The sequence below is a fragment of the Balearica regulorum genome, chromosome 8, assembly GCF_011004875.1.
Source record: "Balearica regulorum gibbericeps isolate bBalReg1 chromosome 8, bBalReg1.pri, whole genome shotgun sequence".
NCBI classification, from domain to species: domain Eukaryota; kingdom Metazoa; phylum Chordata; class Aves; order Gruiformes; family Gruidae; genus Balearica; species Balearica regulorum.
In genome coordinates, this window is record NC_046191.1 from 27,552,426 (window position 1) to 27,571,014 (window position 18,589).

At 52.8% G+C, this 18,589-nt stretch overlaps 2 protein-coding genes across 9 annotated transcripts in view; both read right to left on the reverse strand.

Moving 5' to 3' along the window:
* MTA1 (metastasis associated 1) overlaps positions 1-8,076 on the reverse strand; it is an 87,116-nt gene extending 79,040 nt beyond the window's left edge. Inside the window, exon 1 of one of the 2 annotated variants that reach the window (XM_075760227.1) lies at positions 7,620-8,076. In XM_075760227.1, coding sequence (XP_075616342.1) covers positions 7,620-7,647 — 28 coding nt within the window. In that variant the 5' untranslated portion in view covers positions 7,648-8,076. The remainder of the gene's footprint in view (positions 1-7,619) is intronic. The other variant, XM_075760225.1, reaches the window with a different exon arrangement.
* Positions 8,077-15,671: 7,595 nt separating this feature from the next.
* The window catches only part of PACS2 (phosphofurin acidic cluster sorting protein 2), a 79,818-nt gene continuing 76,900 nt past the window's right edge, over positions 15,672-18,589 (reverse strand). For all 7 annotated transcript variants that reach the window (XM_075760234.1, XM_075760232.1, XM_075760231.1 and 4 more), the window contains exons 23-24: positions 17,621-17,734; positions 15,672-16,643 (exon numbers count right to left, since the gene is read on the reverse strand). In XM_075760234.1, coding sequence (XP_075616349.1) covers positions 16,525-16,643; positions 17,621-17,734 — 233 coding nt within the window. In that variant the 3' untranslated portion in view covers positions 15,672-16,524. The remainder of the gene's footprint in view (positions 16,644-17,620; positions 17,735-18,589) is intronic.

Here is an 18,589-nt window from a genome sequence, read left to right on the forward strand (position 1 = left end):
TCATGGAGGTCAAGCTGAAATTTCAAGGTCTTCTTCTGAAGCAAACAAGTAAATCAGAAGCACACAGGCTATCGTCTTTACGGGCTGAATTCTTCACTAAGAATGGTTTCCATGTTTCTTGAGGCATCAAATAATGTTTAATCCACTAAGAATCTTCAAAAGAAGATTGGTGTGCAGGAGATGCAGGAGCAGCATGGGGGAGAAAACAAGGTATTTCCTGAAGCTTCCAAAAAGAACACTTTCTTCCTTAAATTCATCTTAGGCTTTACTGTATATTTAAAGAAAAGTTGGGAAATATATGAACAGAAAAAGGTTGCCAGATATATTTAAAGCTTAAATTTTGTTATGTTTGAATATCCAACGCCAACTCTGAGGATCTTACAATGTATTAATCTCCAGGAACAGCTGCATCCCATATCCTACTGGACATGAGAAACTTGCCATCTGCAATGGAGAATAAATTAAATTATTCACCTAAGCACCAGGGTTCAACTCCTTTGAACTGTGGCATAACAAAGTTCCTTTTAAAAGAAGAAGGTTGTGTCCTTTTTAATGTGAAAAATTCCTCAATGTCTTTCCTAACTGAAATGCTTTCTTACACATTAAATAATTACAGCAGAAACTCGTTAGTTCTTGTTAACGACAGTCCAACACACCAAATTTGGTTTTACAAGTAAAGAGAAGAGGAGAGGAGGAATCATACCAGACTTTAAAAAACACTTTGAAGAAGGGCCTCTTTGTATATTAGATCTATGGCAGTGAGCTCTGAGATACTAAAGACCTAGAACCATAATATCTTACAAGAGCACAGTTCCAGTTATCTAAATGTCACAGGAAACTCAGGCAAAGCAGCTGAAGGGCTTGGTCAGGTACCTGTTTGGGGATTTTAAAAACTAACAATCTTGCAAAGCAATAAGATAGAGTGTAAAAACTCCTTACTTAGTACAGAAGTAACACCTAACAGATTACTCATTGCCAGAAGACGTGCAGAACTATGAGGAGGCGACCTCCAACAGTTCATACCCATGCTTTCAAGTGACCCCAAACCACTCAGGAGTAGTTTATAAATCAAAGTAAAAACAATAACAGCAACCACCTTATTGTCCTCTTGTCCTACTGGGGAGAGATTAAGTACTCTCTATTTATTTAAAGTTAGGATGTTTAAACATCAAAAGGTGCTTGAAAAACAACAACTAGATGCAAGTGAAAGGAAAAATATCTTACATTCACCCAAAATCTCACTAGTTAAACAAAAGGAGATGCTTAAAGAGTTTAAAAGTCCCTTTTCCACAATTTCTTATCAAGTGTCTTTTATTCACCATCACTGCAAGGCAAAACACACAAACAAGAAGGATGGGCTCCGACAGCCAAGGAGTAAAAGAGCGTGCAGGCACCGCGGAGGCGAGCTGTGTCCCCCCACCCCAGCCCTCCCGGCAGGCCGCCCTGGCACAATCTCCCATGCACCAGCCCAGAACTGCTTAAACTCACTAATCCAGCAGAAAACTGGCTCCGTGGCTGTACCGACTTTCTAACGGGCCAGCGACACCAATCTGGCCAGAAGCAGCCAAGAAAAATGAGAAGAGGCAGCAGGTGAGCACCACCCTGCTGGGGACAAGGAGGGAGGGGGGAAGCCAGATTTCCCTCCTTTGGCAGAAGCAGGCTTAGCGCTTTCACTCCATTTTGCCAACTGTAAACGACTTTACAGCTATCAGAAATCCACGGAGCGTGTATCAACACAATTGCTGTAGGTCTAGCCCCCAAACACACCTAAGCTGACTGACAACACGCTCCCCACCATGCAATGTTTCCCAATTAAAGGCTAACGAACGCTGAAGCAGTTTGATGTGGGGGGGAGAGGGGGACGGAAAGGAAGACTGTAAAACACAAGAAGATAAACTTGCATAACTGGAAACAATGAAAGGAAAAGATGAAGAAACCCACTGCCTGGCTGTTGCTGGAACCAGATAAGCTAGAAGCCATCCTATATTTATTAGGGCCAAGAACCGCAGAAATCTATTAGTAAGTTGCAAGAATAAGCTCTTGTTTTTATTACCTTCACTGGTTATTTAATACCTCTCTCCACTAAACCCACTCTCAGGTCAGGTTACCTTCAAATACTCCACTTCAGCTTAAAGTTAATAAAGAAAGAAAAAAAAAAAGCCAAAAAACCCCCAACCCAAACAAAACAAAAATATCCCACAGTAACCCCCCCTGCAACCCAAAATACGTACACACTGATAACAAAGCGAGGCGACAGGAGAGGGTTTACTCGGGCAACATGCTCCAGATCCGGACGCAACAACACGCTTTTGTGGAAGCTTCCTTAATAGCTCTGTACCTCAGTTCTTTACCAAGAAAGACACAGAAAATTACTATTGACATCATTGTGATGTCAAGAGGACCAATGCACCCATCTGCTCACAGCTCTCTGGCAGCAGTATGGGTGTCAAGAGTTGTACGCCGCCAGGAGAATCTGGATTCCAAATGGAGGTATGTAACGGGATGGGGACAGGTCAAACCGCAGTCCCCAGCCACGCATTAATAACACCCTATAATAACAGAGAGATGATGTCATGCTGCCATTCTTAAAAACTTTGGGGATGGCTACGCTGAAATGAGAAGTATGACTGCGCACCAATAGCAGGTCTAATCCAGTGAGCAAGAATAACACCGCCAACTAAATTGTGGAGCTTCAGTCTCCAGCACACTGGAATAAAGCTGCCAGGAATCTTAGGTGCCCATGCCAGGTGCTTTGGGGTCAAAATTTCACTTAAACTTGTTAGATGCAGCTGGCACATATGTGCTTGACTGACCTGCGATCATATCTTCCAATGCCATTTAAACACACCTTAAATGTACCACAGACTCAAATGTGGTGATAATTTTGTAGCCGAGTATGCTCCCAAACAAGAGGGTAACTCTTACAAGTTGAGAAAACACAAAAGGCTTTTCATCTACAAGCATAAACTGACATTTGTCTCAGCAAAACTGTTGGCCTCAGTAGTTCTTCCTCCATCCTTCCTCTCCTTTCTTTCCCCATCCCCTTGTTCCCAGCCCTCCCACTGAGCCCATTCAGCTGTTCACACAGTCCCACAGTGAACCAGATCGGGTAGCTGATGCAGATTAAAAATAGTTCAGGAAAAAACAAAGAGTGAGGAGGAGGGAAGGTGGAAAAATTTAAGTTCCTCAAATCAGCACAAGATGGAAATGCAAAAATCATTGTTTCGCTGCATCATGGGAATGCCACAGGGGCGTAAGCCTGCAGTGGGGCTCAATCAATTACCGCCACTAAAGAAATACTAGTCATACTACAGTTAAACTCTCCCGGAGAAGGTGGAGACAGAATAGCTGTTGGAAAGTCTCTTGATACTGAGATGACCTGTTCTCTTCCAGGCAGCTGACACAGCACTCTCCTGAAAGCGGAGCCTGGCACTAGCTAGAACAATGAACATCTCTCTCCCACATGCATTTTTTCATTAGAGGCCCCAAATTCCAGCTCGGAGGTCCCAAGCTTCTCAGATCTGGTGTTTATTCAACCTTCCCATACGGTCTGTGATTGTGCAGACTGCCAGTCCGCTCCATGAAGCAGTAGGCCAGCCCACCACAACTCCTTCCAAGCAAAAGCAGCCCACTAGCATCATGCTGCCATTTATTTCAGGGCTGTACAGCAGCCGTTAAGAAAATCTTCACCTCTGCTACAGTGGAGGCAGGCAATTCCAGAATTTATTTCTGGACAATAAGATCCCATATTTCATTTTGGAATTTGATACTCTGACATCTTCCCTACACGTTTAAAAAGTTTTACATCCTCTGTGAACCGTGCTAGCTTATTAGAGTCCCGTTTGCATTGGCAACCGACCCCCACCTCCATCACAAGTGTACCAGTAGGAACTTGGCAGGAACCAGGAGAACCAGTTGCTTTCTGTAAGCAACTTGATGTGACCAGTCAACTTAACCAGAGTCTTACAGCCATTCAAGTGGCAGCTCCTAACCCCCGCCAACATGCTCACTCTGCCACACAGCACCAAGAAGATGACTTGCATGTCACCTTCAGCCCCCCATAGCGCAGGCTCCTTGATTCCTCTATACAGGAACTACCGTATGCCAATGTTAAAAGAGAACAAGACACTTCATGTCCTCTGTAAGAGCTGTCAACTATGTGTTTAAAATCAGTCTTTATCAGAGAAGTACAATCCAGCTATTGGTTTCCGAAAGCAAAAATTCATGGCATTTCATGATTAGGCCAAAAGTGATCACCATACTTTTCTGAGTCAATGTATATATTTCTAGGAGCACTATTGATTATAGTGAACAAGCTCCTTTTGGTAGCTGTTAGGTCTGGAGTTCATACAACACAATTCGGTAGCCACAAGAATAACAACAGATTCTCTGGTGAATGTTTGTCTTCCAGTGGGAAGTATGTGAAATGACTATGCACAAATCCCAGGCAGGATTTAACCCTGCCCTATAGTGCACACTCAACGTCAGTGCACAATACCATTAAGGGGAGATACCAGCACCAGAGGTCAGAAACAATTCAATAACACAAACTCCTCTGGCTCAGGCTGAACAGAGCACTTGTACAGAAACAGCTGCATCCATCCATATGTTGATCTTGGTAATATGTCAAATCAAGACTTCATCCATATGTACCATAACAGAGCACTGTAACCTTGGCTATCAGCCAGCTGCCTTACCCTCTGCCCAGAAAGGTTACAGAGCAAATCCTGCACACCGTTTCCAAGCACAGGAAGGACAAGAAGGTGACAGAGACCAGCCAAAATGGATATACCACAGGCAAATCACACCTGACTAACCTGACTCCCCTCTGGGATGAAAAGACTGGCTCTGCAGCTGAGGGGAGAGCAGGGGGTCTTGTACACCTTGACTTCATGTCAAAGGCTGTGCCAGTCTCCCATGGCATCCTTCAAACGAAGAGCGGAAAGTGCTGAGGTGTGGCCTGGATAACCAGGCAATAAAGGTGGGAGAAACCTGGCTGAAACACCAGGCCCAAAGGATTGTGTTCAGCAGTTACAACCTTCACCTGGCTGCTGGTTACTAATGCCATTCTTTGAGGATCGACACTGGGGCCAGCCCTGCTTACAAGTTTTTTTTAATGGCCGGGATAGGGACTAGAGTACAGTCTCCAAAAGTCTAGGGCTTGGGAAAAGCATACCACACACTGGAGGGCAGGGCTGCTGTTCAGAGAGACTTCAACGAGCTGGAAAATGGACTGACAAGAACTTCAGGAAGTTCAACTATGGCTACAGCAAAGCCCCACATCTGGGGTGGGATAACTCCCTGCAGTGGTACAGGCTGGCGGCACAGCATCTGTGTAGGAAGGTGCCTGGTAAAACAACAAACTGCCCAGAAACCAGCGATGCACCCTCGCAGCAAGGGTGGCCATCGCCATGTCAGCAGGAGTGCAGCCAGCAACATGAGGGGACAGATCCTGCTCCTCTGCAAAGCACTTGTGAGAGCTAGGTCCAACTGGGGCTCCCCAGCACAAGGGTGATGATGCACAGGAAGGAATCCAGCAGAGTCCACCAAGGTGGTCAGTGCTGGAGCATGGGACATGCAAAGAAAGGCAGAGAGAGGTGGGTTAGGGCAGCCTGAGAAGGAGAACGCTCAGGGGAGATGTTACTGCTGTCTACAACTACTGAGTGGGAGGCGTTGAGCAGATGGGGACAGGCTCTTCTCAGAGATGCACAGGGATGAGGGACAAGGGACACCAGATGGAACACAAGAAAATCCAACTGGGCACAAGAAAACAAACGTTTGCCATAAGCGTGGTCAAACACTGGACAGGGTCTAAAGTAAGGGTAACATTGCCATCCTTAAGAGATACTCAGAACTGGGCTGGCCACAGCCCTGAGCACCCTGCTCTAGAAGGACAGCTTCTAGCAGGAGGTCACCTAGAGATCTCCAGAGATCTCTTCCCACCAACCGTGGGGTGCACAGTACAGATGCTGTCACACAAAATACTAGAGACAACATTCCACACAAGACTGGTGCCTATAACATTAAATGCCAAACAGTAACTTCCAGGAAACAATTCCCTTCACAAGTCACACCAAGAACCGAGCTGTAAATTTCCACAACTCATCTTGCCCCTCATTGTTTTACTCTCAGCATCTCCAAACCAACAAAATGCTACACGTGTACTAGCAGCTTGTAGCAACCCAAGAAACAAAGCTGGGACGGCCAAGAGGCACACCTTATCCCTCTATGAAACCAACTGCAACCACAAAAAGAAAAAAGTATGAGCATGACAAAAGAAGTGGCATTTTACAGAGCACAAAGTAAGGCCAGAAAAGCAGAAAGATCAGAAAGTAGTTGTTGATGGAGAGCAGCCAGGCAGGATGGCTTGGCCACCTTTGCTTTATTTTTTCCCTTGTTTACTTTACTCCAGTTTTACAGAACTCCACAAGAAATGAGGCAATTTGAAAAGGAAGGAACCCCACAAAAACATCTTTCCGCACATCCTATAGTCCTGGGGAGAAGAAAGCTCCACAAAACAGCTTTTATGAAGGAAAATGGCCGAGCACACAATCATGCCAGACCACCCTCAGTTCATATTCCATAAAATGCAGTCCCAAACCCTGTTGCCTCTCCTTTCTCTTCACGTGAGTCAAAACAAAGGACAATCAGACAGGAGCACAACCCTGAATAGAAGACTAATGGGAAAGCATACAACAAAACAGCAAGAGTGGAAGGGGTGGCCAAGACCAGCAGGATGTGCCTCACACGAGTCGTCCCCCCCCACCTACCAGCAGTCTCTGCCCATCTTTGTGCTCCTTATCTCAGCAACTCCTCCTTGGTCCCCACCCCTACAACCTCGCATGACCCCCACCTAAGCAGCCACCCCGCCGTTTTCTCCACCCCAGGCCTCATCCCGGCACTGCTTCCCCACGGCCTGTCGGCTCTCGCTTTCCTGCCTTGCCCCAGCCCCACTAACCCACCTCACCCTGCCCCTGCCCTACTCCCGGATCTGCCCAAGCCCCCCGAGCACTCAGAGCCCCGCACCTCACACGTCCCATCCCCCTGCACCCTACACGGCCCCACAAGGCTGTTCTTCACCCCTTACCGCTCACCTAAGCCTTCCCCGCTGCGCCCCGCCTCTGCCCCACATCCCCGGCTCGCACAACCCGAGCACATCACCCCGTCTCGCCCCACTCCTCGCCCTACAGCCCGCATAAGGGCTCCCCCGCGGCGGCCCTTCACCCCGTTTAACCCCACGCCAGGCCTACCCTCGCCCACCACCCCCTCCCCACAGCTCACCAGGCCCCTGCCCCGCTTCCGCCCCACACGCCTCACCCGCCGCCCGCCCCGGCCTCCGGCCGCCCCTCCGGAGCCCCCTAGGCCCCGCCGGCCTCCCTCCTGGGCTGCCCCCCGGTCCCCAGCCCGCCCCGGGCGCCGCCTGAACCCCGGCCCCCCGCCGCCCGCCCCAACGCTCTCCCCCTCCCGGCCTCCCGCCGGGCCGCCGCCCCGCCCCGGGCCTGCCCCGCCGCCGCGGCCCGCCGGGCCCCCGAGGCGCCGCTCGCACGCGGGAGGGAGTGAGGGGAGGGAGGCGCGGCGGGGCCGGGCCGCGACGGGGCCAAGACCCCGGGGACGCTTACCTCCGACCCGGTACATGTTGGCGGCCATACCCGGGACGGGGCCGGGTGCGGGCCGCGGGCCGCTCCCGCCGCCGCCGCCTCCAGGTGCCGGATCCGCTGGAAAATGGAGGCTGGAGCGGCCGCGCGGGGGAGGGGAGCGGGGGAATTAAAGGGGCCGCGCCGGCTGCCGCCCGGCCGACTGGAAGGGTGGGAGGCGGGAGGCGGAGGGCGGGGCGACGGGCCGGGGGTGGCGGGCCCGGGCGGAGAGGGGCCCGGCGGCGGGAGGGAGGGAGGGGGAAGGAGCCGGCCCCACCGCCCAGCCCGCAGCGTGTAAGGGCGGTGCTCCGCGGCCTGCGCCCAGCGGGAGGGGAGCGGGCCTGGAGCGGGCAGCGCCTCGCCTCTCACACCCCGCCTGTCCTCACTCACACTCGCACACACCCCGCCTGTCCTCACACACACACCGCCTGTCCTCACTCACACACGCACGCACGCACCCCGCCTGTCCTCACACAGCCCTCCTCTCACAGCTCGCCCGTCACCACACAGGCACAGCCCTCCTCACACACCCCGCCTGTCCTGGCGTGGACAGTCTTCCTCACACACGCACGGCCTGTCCTCACGTACAGCCCGACACACACGCTCAAACACCACCTGTGCTCACACACATCTGCCTGTACACACAGCTCTCCTCACACACATATCTGCCTGTACTTGCACACAGTCTTCCTCATACACACCCCATCTGTACACACAGCCCTCCACACACACACCCCCCACCTGTACTCACACACACTCATCTGCCGGTACACCAGCCCTCCTTACACACACACACGGTATACTCACAGCCCTCCTCTCACGCACACCCCTGTACTCACTCACAGACCTCCTCACACACACATCCGCCTGTAGTCACAGCCCTCCTCACACGCACACAGCCTGTATTTCACACACAGCCACCACATACAGACACCGCCTGTTCTTGCCGACAGCCCCCACACTGCCTATCCTCATGCACACAGCCCTCCTCACGCACACCCGCAGCCTGCTCACACCACACAGTGCAACACCTGTACCTACATCCGTACTCTGCCTAGTCCCCACGTACACCTCTCCATCCCTTCACACGCACGTGGGAGTCCTATGCCCTACGGACACCTCCCACCCACACACTCCTACCCCGTCTCCCCCAGGTCTCCGCGATGTCAAGGGGCTGCCTGGCCTGTCTCCTCTGCCTGTGTCACCCGCTGCCCCTGAGACACTGCCATGCTGGGGCTTTCCCCCCTCCTTGGGTGTCAGCCCAAAAGGTGAAACGTAAATGACCACAGTAGCTTTCCCTTGTTCACTGACCTGGAGGTGTCACCGTCCCTTCGTCACCCACGTACTGCTCCTCTCCAGGCGTCTCCTCGGCAGCCCTGCAGCAGTTACGGGGTTGTTGAACAGTTGCCAGCTCCTGATCACTCTGCAAAACTTGCACATTGCTGCTGCCATTTCCTCTTCTACAGGAACTGACAGGCTGACACCAAAAAATACCCTAAGAAACCACCAGTCTTTGGTATGTTACACCTTTACAGCAGGTCCCCCAGCAAGGACTGACAAAATACAGCAGAACAGGTGACCAGCCACCCTTCTGAGGACTTCACCATGCACTTGGCCAAGGCCAGATGGTGAACCCCAATGAAGAGCTACACCCCCGACAGTCAGGACAGGCGGACCTGGGGCACCGCTGGCCTCTCGGGCACGGCAGGATGTCTACACTCACTCCTCAGCTCCAGCGCAGAGCTGGAGAATCACTTCACGTTGCCTGAGCCCAAGGTGTCAGCCCCAGACGACTCCTCACAGTCAAGACAGCTCACAACGGCCAAAAACCACGTCGCAGAACTCTTCGCTGGAGTGAGTGGTTAACGGCACACACAGTCACATGCTTCACCAGCACTGGGCACGGCCACCGCCTGCACTCAACCCCGGTTCTCATAAAGTCCAAAACCTTGCAATCCACCCAAACGCATCTATTCAAAAAATAGCAGGGCTTTTGTTAAATTTCGCTTTGCGTGGTAGAAAAAAAAACCACAAAACAAATGTGTGTCAGTCCTCAGATCCCAGTAGGGTACGGGGCTCTGCTTTCACATTTCCAATGTGCGCAAGGAGCACGGCTGAGCGAGGAAAGCACTTCAGGGGGTGAAAATCAGCCAAAAAAGTTCAATGCGCCGGAGGGCAGCACCACAATATTGCCTCCTTTCCAAGCCGGGGAGCACGTGCCAGCACCGCTGTCGGGGACACCGAAGGACAGGAGGGCTGGCTCTCCCCAAGCTGCTTCTGCAACTGTTCTGCAGAGCGGAAAATAATTCAGTAGGACACAGAAAAATTATCCAGAATAAATATTTACAAATCATATCATGGGGCACTTGGTAGTTGCACATGAAGAAGTGGCCGGTCATGTGGTGTTGACTGCTCTTTCCAGATGCTAAATTGTGTTTTAAACAGCAGCAACAAAAGCATGTCGGAACTTCCCTGCTGTTCCTCTTCCAGGTTAAGCAACGGGCTGCGGTCACCGCTGGGGCGTTGCGCAATGGGAGGGAGGGGAGCCAGCCGTGGCAGCCACAGCCCGAGGAGGACCGGGCTCTCGCAATGCCCCATCTCCCACCACCAAATCCCTCACCCACAGGCACCACCGACTCCCACCGTAGCAAACCCAGTCTTTCTGGAGGGCTTTTGGTGCATCCTGACAGGGCACCACTTGCATTTGACACCTCTCATGTGGCCGCTGAGACAGACCAAGGCCTGCAGAAGGAAGACGGCAGCACTTTCAGAGCCCAGTGCCAGGCTGCCTGGCAGGAATGGGTTTGTCCTGGCACATGTGGGTGAAGGGAGCTCTCTGTGCCCACTGTGTGAGACCTGGCACACCCCAGCCCTCAACCATCCTTGCTCCACCCAGCTCTGATTTCCCTCTCCTCCCTTCCAGAAGATGGGAGTATTCCCATGGCCCCACCAGGGCTTTCAGCTCGGTGTGGAGACCTCGTGCATGCTCCTCAGTGATGTGGGGCTGGTCCCCTGCTCCCCCCACCAGAATCTGAACCTTCCCACCACTCTTGCACCCTCCTTCCCGTGCCGAGACGAGCTCCTCCATGGGCTCTGAAAGGCGAAGCATTCCCACTGCTGCCTCCAACGTGCTGTATCCTGGGCCTATTGTCTGAAACACCTTCACCTTTCTGCCTCAAAACAGCTGCTTGGCTCTTCTCTTTCCTCCTCCTCTCCACCTTCCTGCTTCCCCAGCCCCAAGGCCAGGCACTTGCCACCCCACACATCGCGGTGCCTCTGCGAGGAGACATCGGGGCAGGGGAGAGGGCAACAGGGCTGCAAAATCCGTAGGAGGGCTCGGCACCGGGGAGGACGTGCTGATCCACCAGCACTGCCCCTGAAGAGCTGCTGGGCCGCTGGATAACTAACACGAGAGATCCCCCCACACCAGAAAGCCGTGCTGCTGTCTCCTACTAGAGACAACTGCCCCAGTCATGCCAGAGCAGCCCCTGCTGAGAGACGACTCAAGGGACGGGTGTGTGCTTTCATGTCCAGTTTTATTAGTGTTGCATTAGTACCATAAAATAGTTGACGAGGTCGAGCACGTTGCAGTTTGTTCCAAAAAAAGGCTATTTACATTTAATCTGTCTTCATAAAAAAAAAAAAAAAAACAAAACCAAGAAACAACCTAGAACCCAAACAATACAACAATGAAACAGATGGACAACTCGGGAATCTACAAAGTGGTAACGTCCCCTCATACGCCGCGGTCCGGATGAGGCTGGCGGCACGCAGCCCCGGTACCCTTGCTCGCAAGGCGCTTCCCTGCGGCCACGGCACCTACACACACGGGCAGGCGATGCTCTGGCAACCCTCCGGCCAAGGCGCAAAGCAGCTGACTGGATGTGGCCCTATACCAGTGTGCTTCCTTAAGGAAACCAGTGACCTGCTGCTTTCCAAGTTGGCATGTCCCCTTCTCCCCTAGTCTGTGCCGAAGCAGCCAAGTAACCTTGCTGGAGCTGGCCCTGCCAGAAGCATCTCCCATGAGAACCTCGCTGAAGAGGCTCCAGGAAACCTCTGGGAGATGCTGACACTCATTCCTGGCCTTCTCCTGCCAGATATGCCCAGAGGGATTGTCATGCTGAATGCCACCACACAGCTATCCATGGAGACTGAGAACCCCTGAACAAAGGGGACACAGACCCTGCATCCAACCTAGCTTCAAGAAAGCTCCAGGGCCCCCAACCCTTTACCGCTGCAGGGCGGGACTGCCCTAATCCCAGCCTTCCCCATCCCTCGGCACATCCAGCAGCAGAAGGCCACCGGCTCTGCTGCCTCTTGTCAGGATTTTCTTCTTAAACTTGGAGGTGTCAGGCGCAATGCCTGCCACCCCGGCTCTCCAGTGCTCCCTCTAACACACGCTGCTGGTGAGAAACGCGACGGGGCCTTTGCTGCAATTGCAGCTTAAGCACGGGGCAGCGTGGTTCTTGGCCAAGTTTGATGATGGAAAGCAAACGAGCACATCTCCTCCAGCCCCAGAAACCTCCCAGCCACCTACCCCTGCCCTCTCTGCAGGATAAAGCCACAAGCGCATGCTAATTAAAGCAGCAAAAGACAGCCAAGGAGACAGTGGCTCTCCCCAAACTCATGCGTAATTAAGGACTCCTCTGCAGTTACTGCTGAGATGTAACTGGTGACAATTGAACTGGATGGAAACTGCAGAGCTGAGCTAAAACAGCCGCCCAAGATGCCCATGAGGTCACTGCAGGAGAGCCAGCAGCTGATTGAATGCTGGCAGGGCCGAGCCCAATCCTTTGTCTCCGAGAAACTCAACCCTGAGGACCGGGAAGCACTCAAGGTGCAACACGACACCACAAAAACCTTCCATCGTTCATCTGCTCGCCAGGGCTGTCAAACTAGGTCAGCATCGCACAGCCCAGCGCAGTGATGAGCCTGTTCCCAACACCTCACCTCTGAGCAAGATGGGGGCCCTTTACCCAAGAGCAGCTGGAAAAGAAACCAGCTGCTTTGAGAAGCAGGGACAAGCCATGGGACACAAAGGGAGGGGGAGACCAGGGGACACCGCCTCCAACGCGCCTCCTGGCCAGAGATCAGCTCAGATGCTGCCCGCTGCAGCCCCTGCCTTCGCTGTCAGACTGCACAGCTCCGCAGCAAGCCCCGTCTAACAGAGGCAAGCAAGATAACACCACTGCGTTTCTTCATTGGAGTTGCACCTTCCTTGCCAAAACACTTAAGAGCCACACGCAGAACGGTGCTGTCTCTGCTCTGAGCCATCCTTCTGGACTGACTCACACACAGCCCCCTAACCCCGCCAGGCTGGCGCAGCTCCGCAGACACGGACCCATCGCTGCCTCGGCGTCTCTCCCTGGCCCCACAGCAGGGATCCCTCCAGCCAGAGGGGCTTCCTTGTGGGAGGGTTCCCCAGGAAACTGCTGGGGAAGCCGGAAGGGTGGGAGACCCAAGATCAGCCACTCATACAGGTCACCAGGTGCAAAACCCCTTCCCAAAATGGCCTGAGCCACATGCATGCTTTGACACTCATTTACCTTAGAGACAGAAACCTGTTTCTCCTCCAGTCAGGGACAGAAACAGCTGCACAAAGTGGCTCCATGCAAAACAACAGAGGCACAACACCCTGAGACCAGAGCAGCACCACCACCAAACTCGCATGCCAGCCCTTGCCTCCAAGGCTGGGAAACACCACAGCCACCCCCGGGTGCACAGCTGCCCGCGGGCAGGCCCAGCCTGCCGCCGCTGGACTCCGGGAGGACAAGGCCAAGAAGCCGGGATGCTTCCTTGCACAGAAGAGGCATTCCAGAGCAACAGCAGCTTTCCACAGAGAAACCCTGTGGAGATGCAAGCCCTCAGGCATACAGAGAGTTTCCCGGTGAATTCACTTGTATAAAGTTAGAACAAAACACAAACCAACATGAAATGCAACGAGCAGAAGTGGTTCTCTCACACGTACACACACACACACACACAGTAGAGTAGGGCAACACACATTTGATAGGCAGGACCCTGGAAATCCTGTCCTGGCTACCGTTTGTTTCTTTACAGTAGGTTGAAATACAAAGAGGAGCACAGTGATGGTTCTCCCCTCGCCCCCCCAGTAAACAAAGTTATTGCAGTCGGTGAGTCCACCCCCCTCTGCAGCACTAACACACTCCAGCACTGAGAGCTGCCCAGGCTGCGTGCGGCTCCTGATGCTGGAACCCCATCACCCTTGTCGCACCAGCGTGAGACTCAAAGAAATCACACACTGACTAATTTCCTTTAAAAAGCTTTTTTTTTTTTTTTTATGCAACAGCCTCAATAAAGAAAAAAGAAGTGATGTGCTTATACACCATCTCCCACGCTACCGCTGCTAGGCAACGCTATACAGTCCCAGAGCATCAGCTCAGGTCAACCAAAACCGCACAAACTGATGGACACGACGACATTCAAACTAGAGCTGAGCTTCCACCACAGCCCAGAGCTAGCAGACAGCAGGCAGACCTGCCCGCGGGACTGCGGGAAGAAACAGTATTGCAGCTAGACAATATGTCCTGCCCACCAGCAGTGTGCCACCGGGCGTGGGACCACGTCCTCCTCCCCTGCATGGTTTGAAGGGAATACCCAGTCCTTGGCCAAGCAGGTTGCACTTGTGCTGGGAAAGGGTTTAATGGAATCAGAGTCGGTGAAGCAGCCCATTAGCTGTGACAGGCACTAGATCCAGCAGGCACCACGCTCTCTCCTAATAACCCCTCGCTCCCCGTCAGCGGGAGAAGGCCTAACAGATCACACCACCACTGCCCTGCCCAAAACAACCCAGGCGGTCCCTGTGCAGAGCAGGGCCCACCAAGCCAGGCAAAGCAGGTTCCCCAAGCCTTTAGAAACCAAAGGTAAGGGATCGGACCAAAACAAAAAAAGTTCAAAAGCATCACTGCCCTCAGAAAGTGCCTTCTGGAAATGCTCGCAGAGCCTGGCCTGCCCACAAGGGTGGGACCCAAAAGGACCTCATCAACAACTTACACCTTATATACTCAATACTCTAAAATGCCAGAGTTGTCTGTTCTTCCACATGGCAAGCACACGCTGCTCCCCAAACCCCATCCGCCACCTGCTCCCAGCCCCCCCCAGGCACACCTCAGGAAGCCTGCAGAGCAAAAGGCCACATCTGCAGCACCCGGGGCCGCGCAGACCTGCAGCTTCTCACACCATTCTCCTCCTAAGAGCATCCCCTTGTCCCGGCAGCCCAAGCATCCCTGCAGCAGCAAGGTGTACAAAGTGAACACAAGTGCAGCCGGAGCCAAGCCAACAGTGAGACACCCAAAAATCTCACTCCTCCATCTCACAGGACATCTTGCTGCCCATGGTGGACAGAGAACCTTGGCTGGCTTCATCCTCTCTCACATCCCAGCTACAGCTTCCACTGCACCTTGGGACTGAAACCCCTAGCAAAGCCTCTGCCCACAGGCAATGCTGTGCCAGGGCAAAAGCATATCCTGCTGGGGAAGGGGTGCAATCCACAGGGAGATGCCCGTGGGGAGGAATACTCAGGAAGCAGAAGGTAAGGACAACTGACAACCACAGAGCAGCCCACAGGAGGCTGCCTACCCCCCAGCACCCTTCGGTTTTTGTTAGTCTCTCAGTCTCTATGAGGAGAGGACCTGGGTGGTTCAAGGGCACAGCAGAAATGCACTCCTGTGGTGGCCCTGAAGCCAGGTGGTCTGCACCCAGCCTGGGGCCATGCACGAGGCTCTGGGGAGCACAGTGCGGTCAGAGCAGGACAAAGGTAGCAGATAAAGCAGCCCACGCCACCTCACATGTGCGGTCTGACAGATGGACGGGAAGGCAGGTGGACATGCAGAGCGCCTGGCTGGCTCCCAGTCCAGCCACTACAGTGATGTATCACTTCACAGACAACGGCTCATCTTCCTGGTTTGTTGGGGGGTTTTTTTTGGCAACTTAATTTCCCCCCCCCCCTTTTTTTATTTTTTTTTTTTTTTAGAAAGCATTAAAAAAAATCTGCAGCTGTTAAAAAAATCCTTTCCCTTTAGAGGCTGGACGAGGTTTTATTGACAGGTAAATAATCGGTGTGAGTATGTAAATAGCAGCGACCCCACTGACACGGCATCCCTCAGCAGCGCAGCCAGCTGCGGGGACATTGTGACTGGCTCGGTTTGGTCATTGTCACAGACCTGGGACACTGGAGTTTCCTTACACCTAGTGTTTCCCTAATTCCTGTTCCTGCCCAACCCTCCTGAGGCATCACTTCAGCACAAACACCTGCCCGTCCCCACGGCAGACTCCACACTCTGAAGGGGATCTCCTCTCCAGACCTCCCTAGCTATGCAAGTGGTTTGTTTTTCAAACTGGACAGTTGAACTCCCTCCACACTCGCTGATCTCTCGTCCTTTGGCAGCAGGAAGAAAGACTGGCCATCTTTTTTTTTTTTTTTTCCCTAGAAAGACAGAGGAAGGGGGCCAAACGCACCGTAACGCGCATGATCTTCCACAAAATCCGTTCGAGCTGATCCACGGCTCCCCCAGCCCACTCACACCAATGAGGTCTCAGGTTAATAAGCAGTGCAGTTATTCAGCTATCTGCTTGTAAGTGGCAGGTGTTCTTGGGCAGGTTGCCTGCTCCTGCCAACTCCCCCACGACTTCATGTTGTCAGCACATCTATATTTAAGACTGGGTTTTTTTGCCTTTGTTTAAAGGGGTTTCCTTCCCTTGTAGTAAACTTAAGAGTTAATAGAAAAAAGTAATTCAAAAGTAATCCAAGCACATCTGTAATTAATTCTGCAGGAGAGGGCAGAGCGACGCGAGTCAGAGTTGGCACGCAATTCCTGGCTCCTGGTGTGCAGTCCCTGGGACGGGCAGAAGGTCCCTCCGCCGAGCATGGCTAGAAGTTAGATTTGGAGTGTCCAAATATGCAGATGGGAAAGTGCTTGACATGAGAGGACCACTGCGCTGCCAGCTGAAAGAACTTGACGTCGTTCCACTCTACCCCGTCGATCAGGACTGCAAGGGGAGGGTAAAAAAAAAAAAACAGAGGAGAGTTAGAAAATAGCAAGAGGAAGTGGCCAGCCTGAAACACAGTCAGCAGAGGGAGGCCTGGCCACATTCTGCGCTCAGGGTACGCGCTGCTCTGCCTGGCCACCCTGCCGCTGGCACTGTAAATAGCTGCACACACAGGGGAGAAAGGCTCGAGAGCAGACCAGGTTTAGGGAGAACAGCTCAGATTGTTGTTCCAGCATCACACACTGACACTGGAGCTCCCCAGACTGCTGATTTCAGTGTCACCTGATCTGATTTCTCGAATTTCCTAAACAAGCTCCATTTTCTTTTTTGGGTAAATGCACTCTTACAGAGATGGACATCAGTCTCTCCTCACTGGCACTCTTAACCAGGAGATCCGTGTCTCCTAAAGAGGTGACACATGTTCTGCGACCACCCCTCACACTCACCAGTCCCAGAGGACCAGGCCAGGATTCAGGAGGTGACCTCTGCTGTTAACGGTGGTGGGGATTATCAACTGAATAGGCTACAGGGCTATTTTTGATACTGGATGCACAGTTCCACTGACAGCCACTTTAGGTCTGCCTGCAAGGTGCACATATGGCTCCTGCTGGGGTGTGCTTTTGTGCCAGAGTCCTGCCCAGAGGAGCAGCCACGCTCGTACCACCCTCCACCATCACCTTCCAGATGTGCAGGGAAACGGAGAATGACAGGGAGGGGAATGGAGCTCAGCCCAGTCCTTGTCCTCATCCAGGGCACCGATTCAGAGGAGTTCTTAGGTAAGGGAGGGTTTTCCCACATCCTAGACCTATTAAAGCATTCCCCCATGCCAGACACATCCAAGGCCATTCCCCGGAACGCTCCCATTACATTGGCTCCAGGGCACGGGCCAGGACACCCAGTCACCCCTCGGCCTGGAGGACAATGCTAGCAGCTGAGCCTCACCCCAGAGCCCAATGGGATGCAAGTGCTGCACTTACCACGCAGCATGTTCTGCTGATGTTTCGCTGTGCAAATCAACCTGCTGATTCCTTCAATACACTGGCTCTTTGACTCAACCTCCTTGTCTTTTGTTTTCTTGGGCAAAAACATCACTGGAAGAAAATCAAACCGGCACACAGTAAATCTCTGCCACTCATAGGAGCCGCACCAAGACTTGTTTGTGGTTTTGCATTTAAACATTCATGTCTGAAGATTCTAACTCTAATTTTAACTCTTTAAATCATCCCTGTTTGGCAGGAGTTTGACTGTGTCAGTGCTCAGCACCACCCTCTATGCACATGGACATCTTAGCCCTAAGTGTCTCCACATGAAGCATTCCCAGTCCATAACCCAGGCCCCAAAGGGCACCTTTAGGGTAACTCCTGCTGCTCTGTTGGGACAGCAGAGCAAACAGCTGTATCTGTAGCAGTCCCCAGCTTGTGTCCTGTGCTGGGCTGACGGCATCTGCCGGGCGGCCGCACCACCTAGGGGAAGTCCCTACATACTGCACACGGCTGCTGGGCAGCACTGCGCTCCGGCCTCAGATGTATCTGCAAGCAGGTTTGCTGCACTAACAACATGAGCTGGGCTGCACAGGCACCTGGAGAGCAGGAGGGACTACAAGCTATGGGCAACTGGTGGAGAGGGAAGGCACCGGGCGAGCTAAAAAGGGACCAGCTCCCCAAGAACTGTCCAAACGCATGAGCAAAGATGTACAAACTGGCTCCACAAAAGCTGGTGATGTTGACCACCGCTGCTCGAGGCTGGGACAGACCCAATGAAGAATATTTTGAGTGCCTCAGGATTAGTTCTCTAGGCAAGCCACTTAAAAAGAGCGTGGTAGGAGCTTTGGTACCAACAGTGCCACAGCTATGCTGGCCCAGCAGTTACCTGGCTGCAGGGTTATGCACCCAGGTCCTGCAGCCACAGGTCCAGAAGGCTCTGCTGGCTGCCTCTGAGCCCTCAAA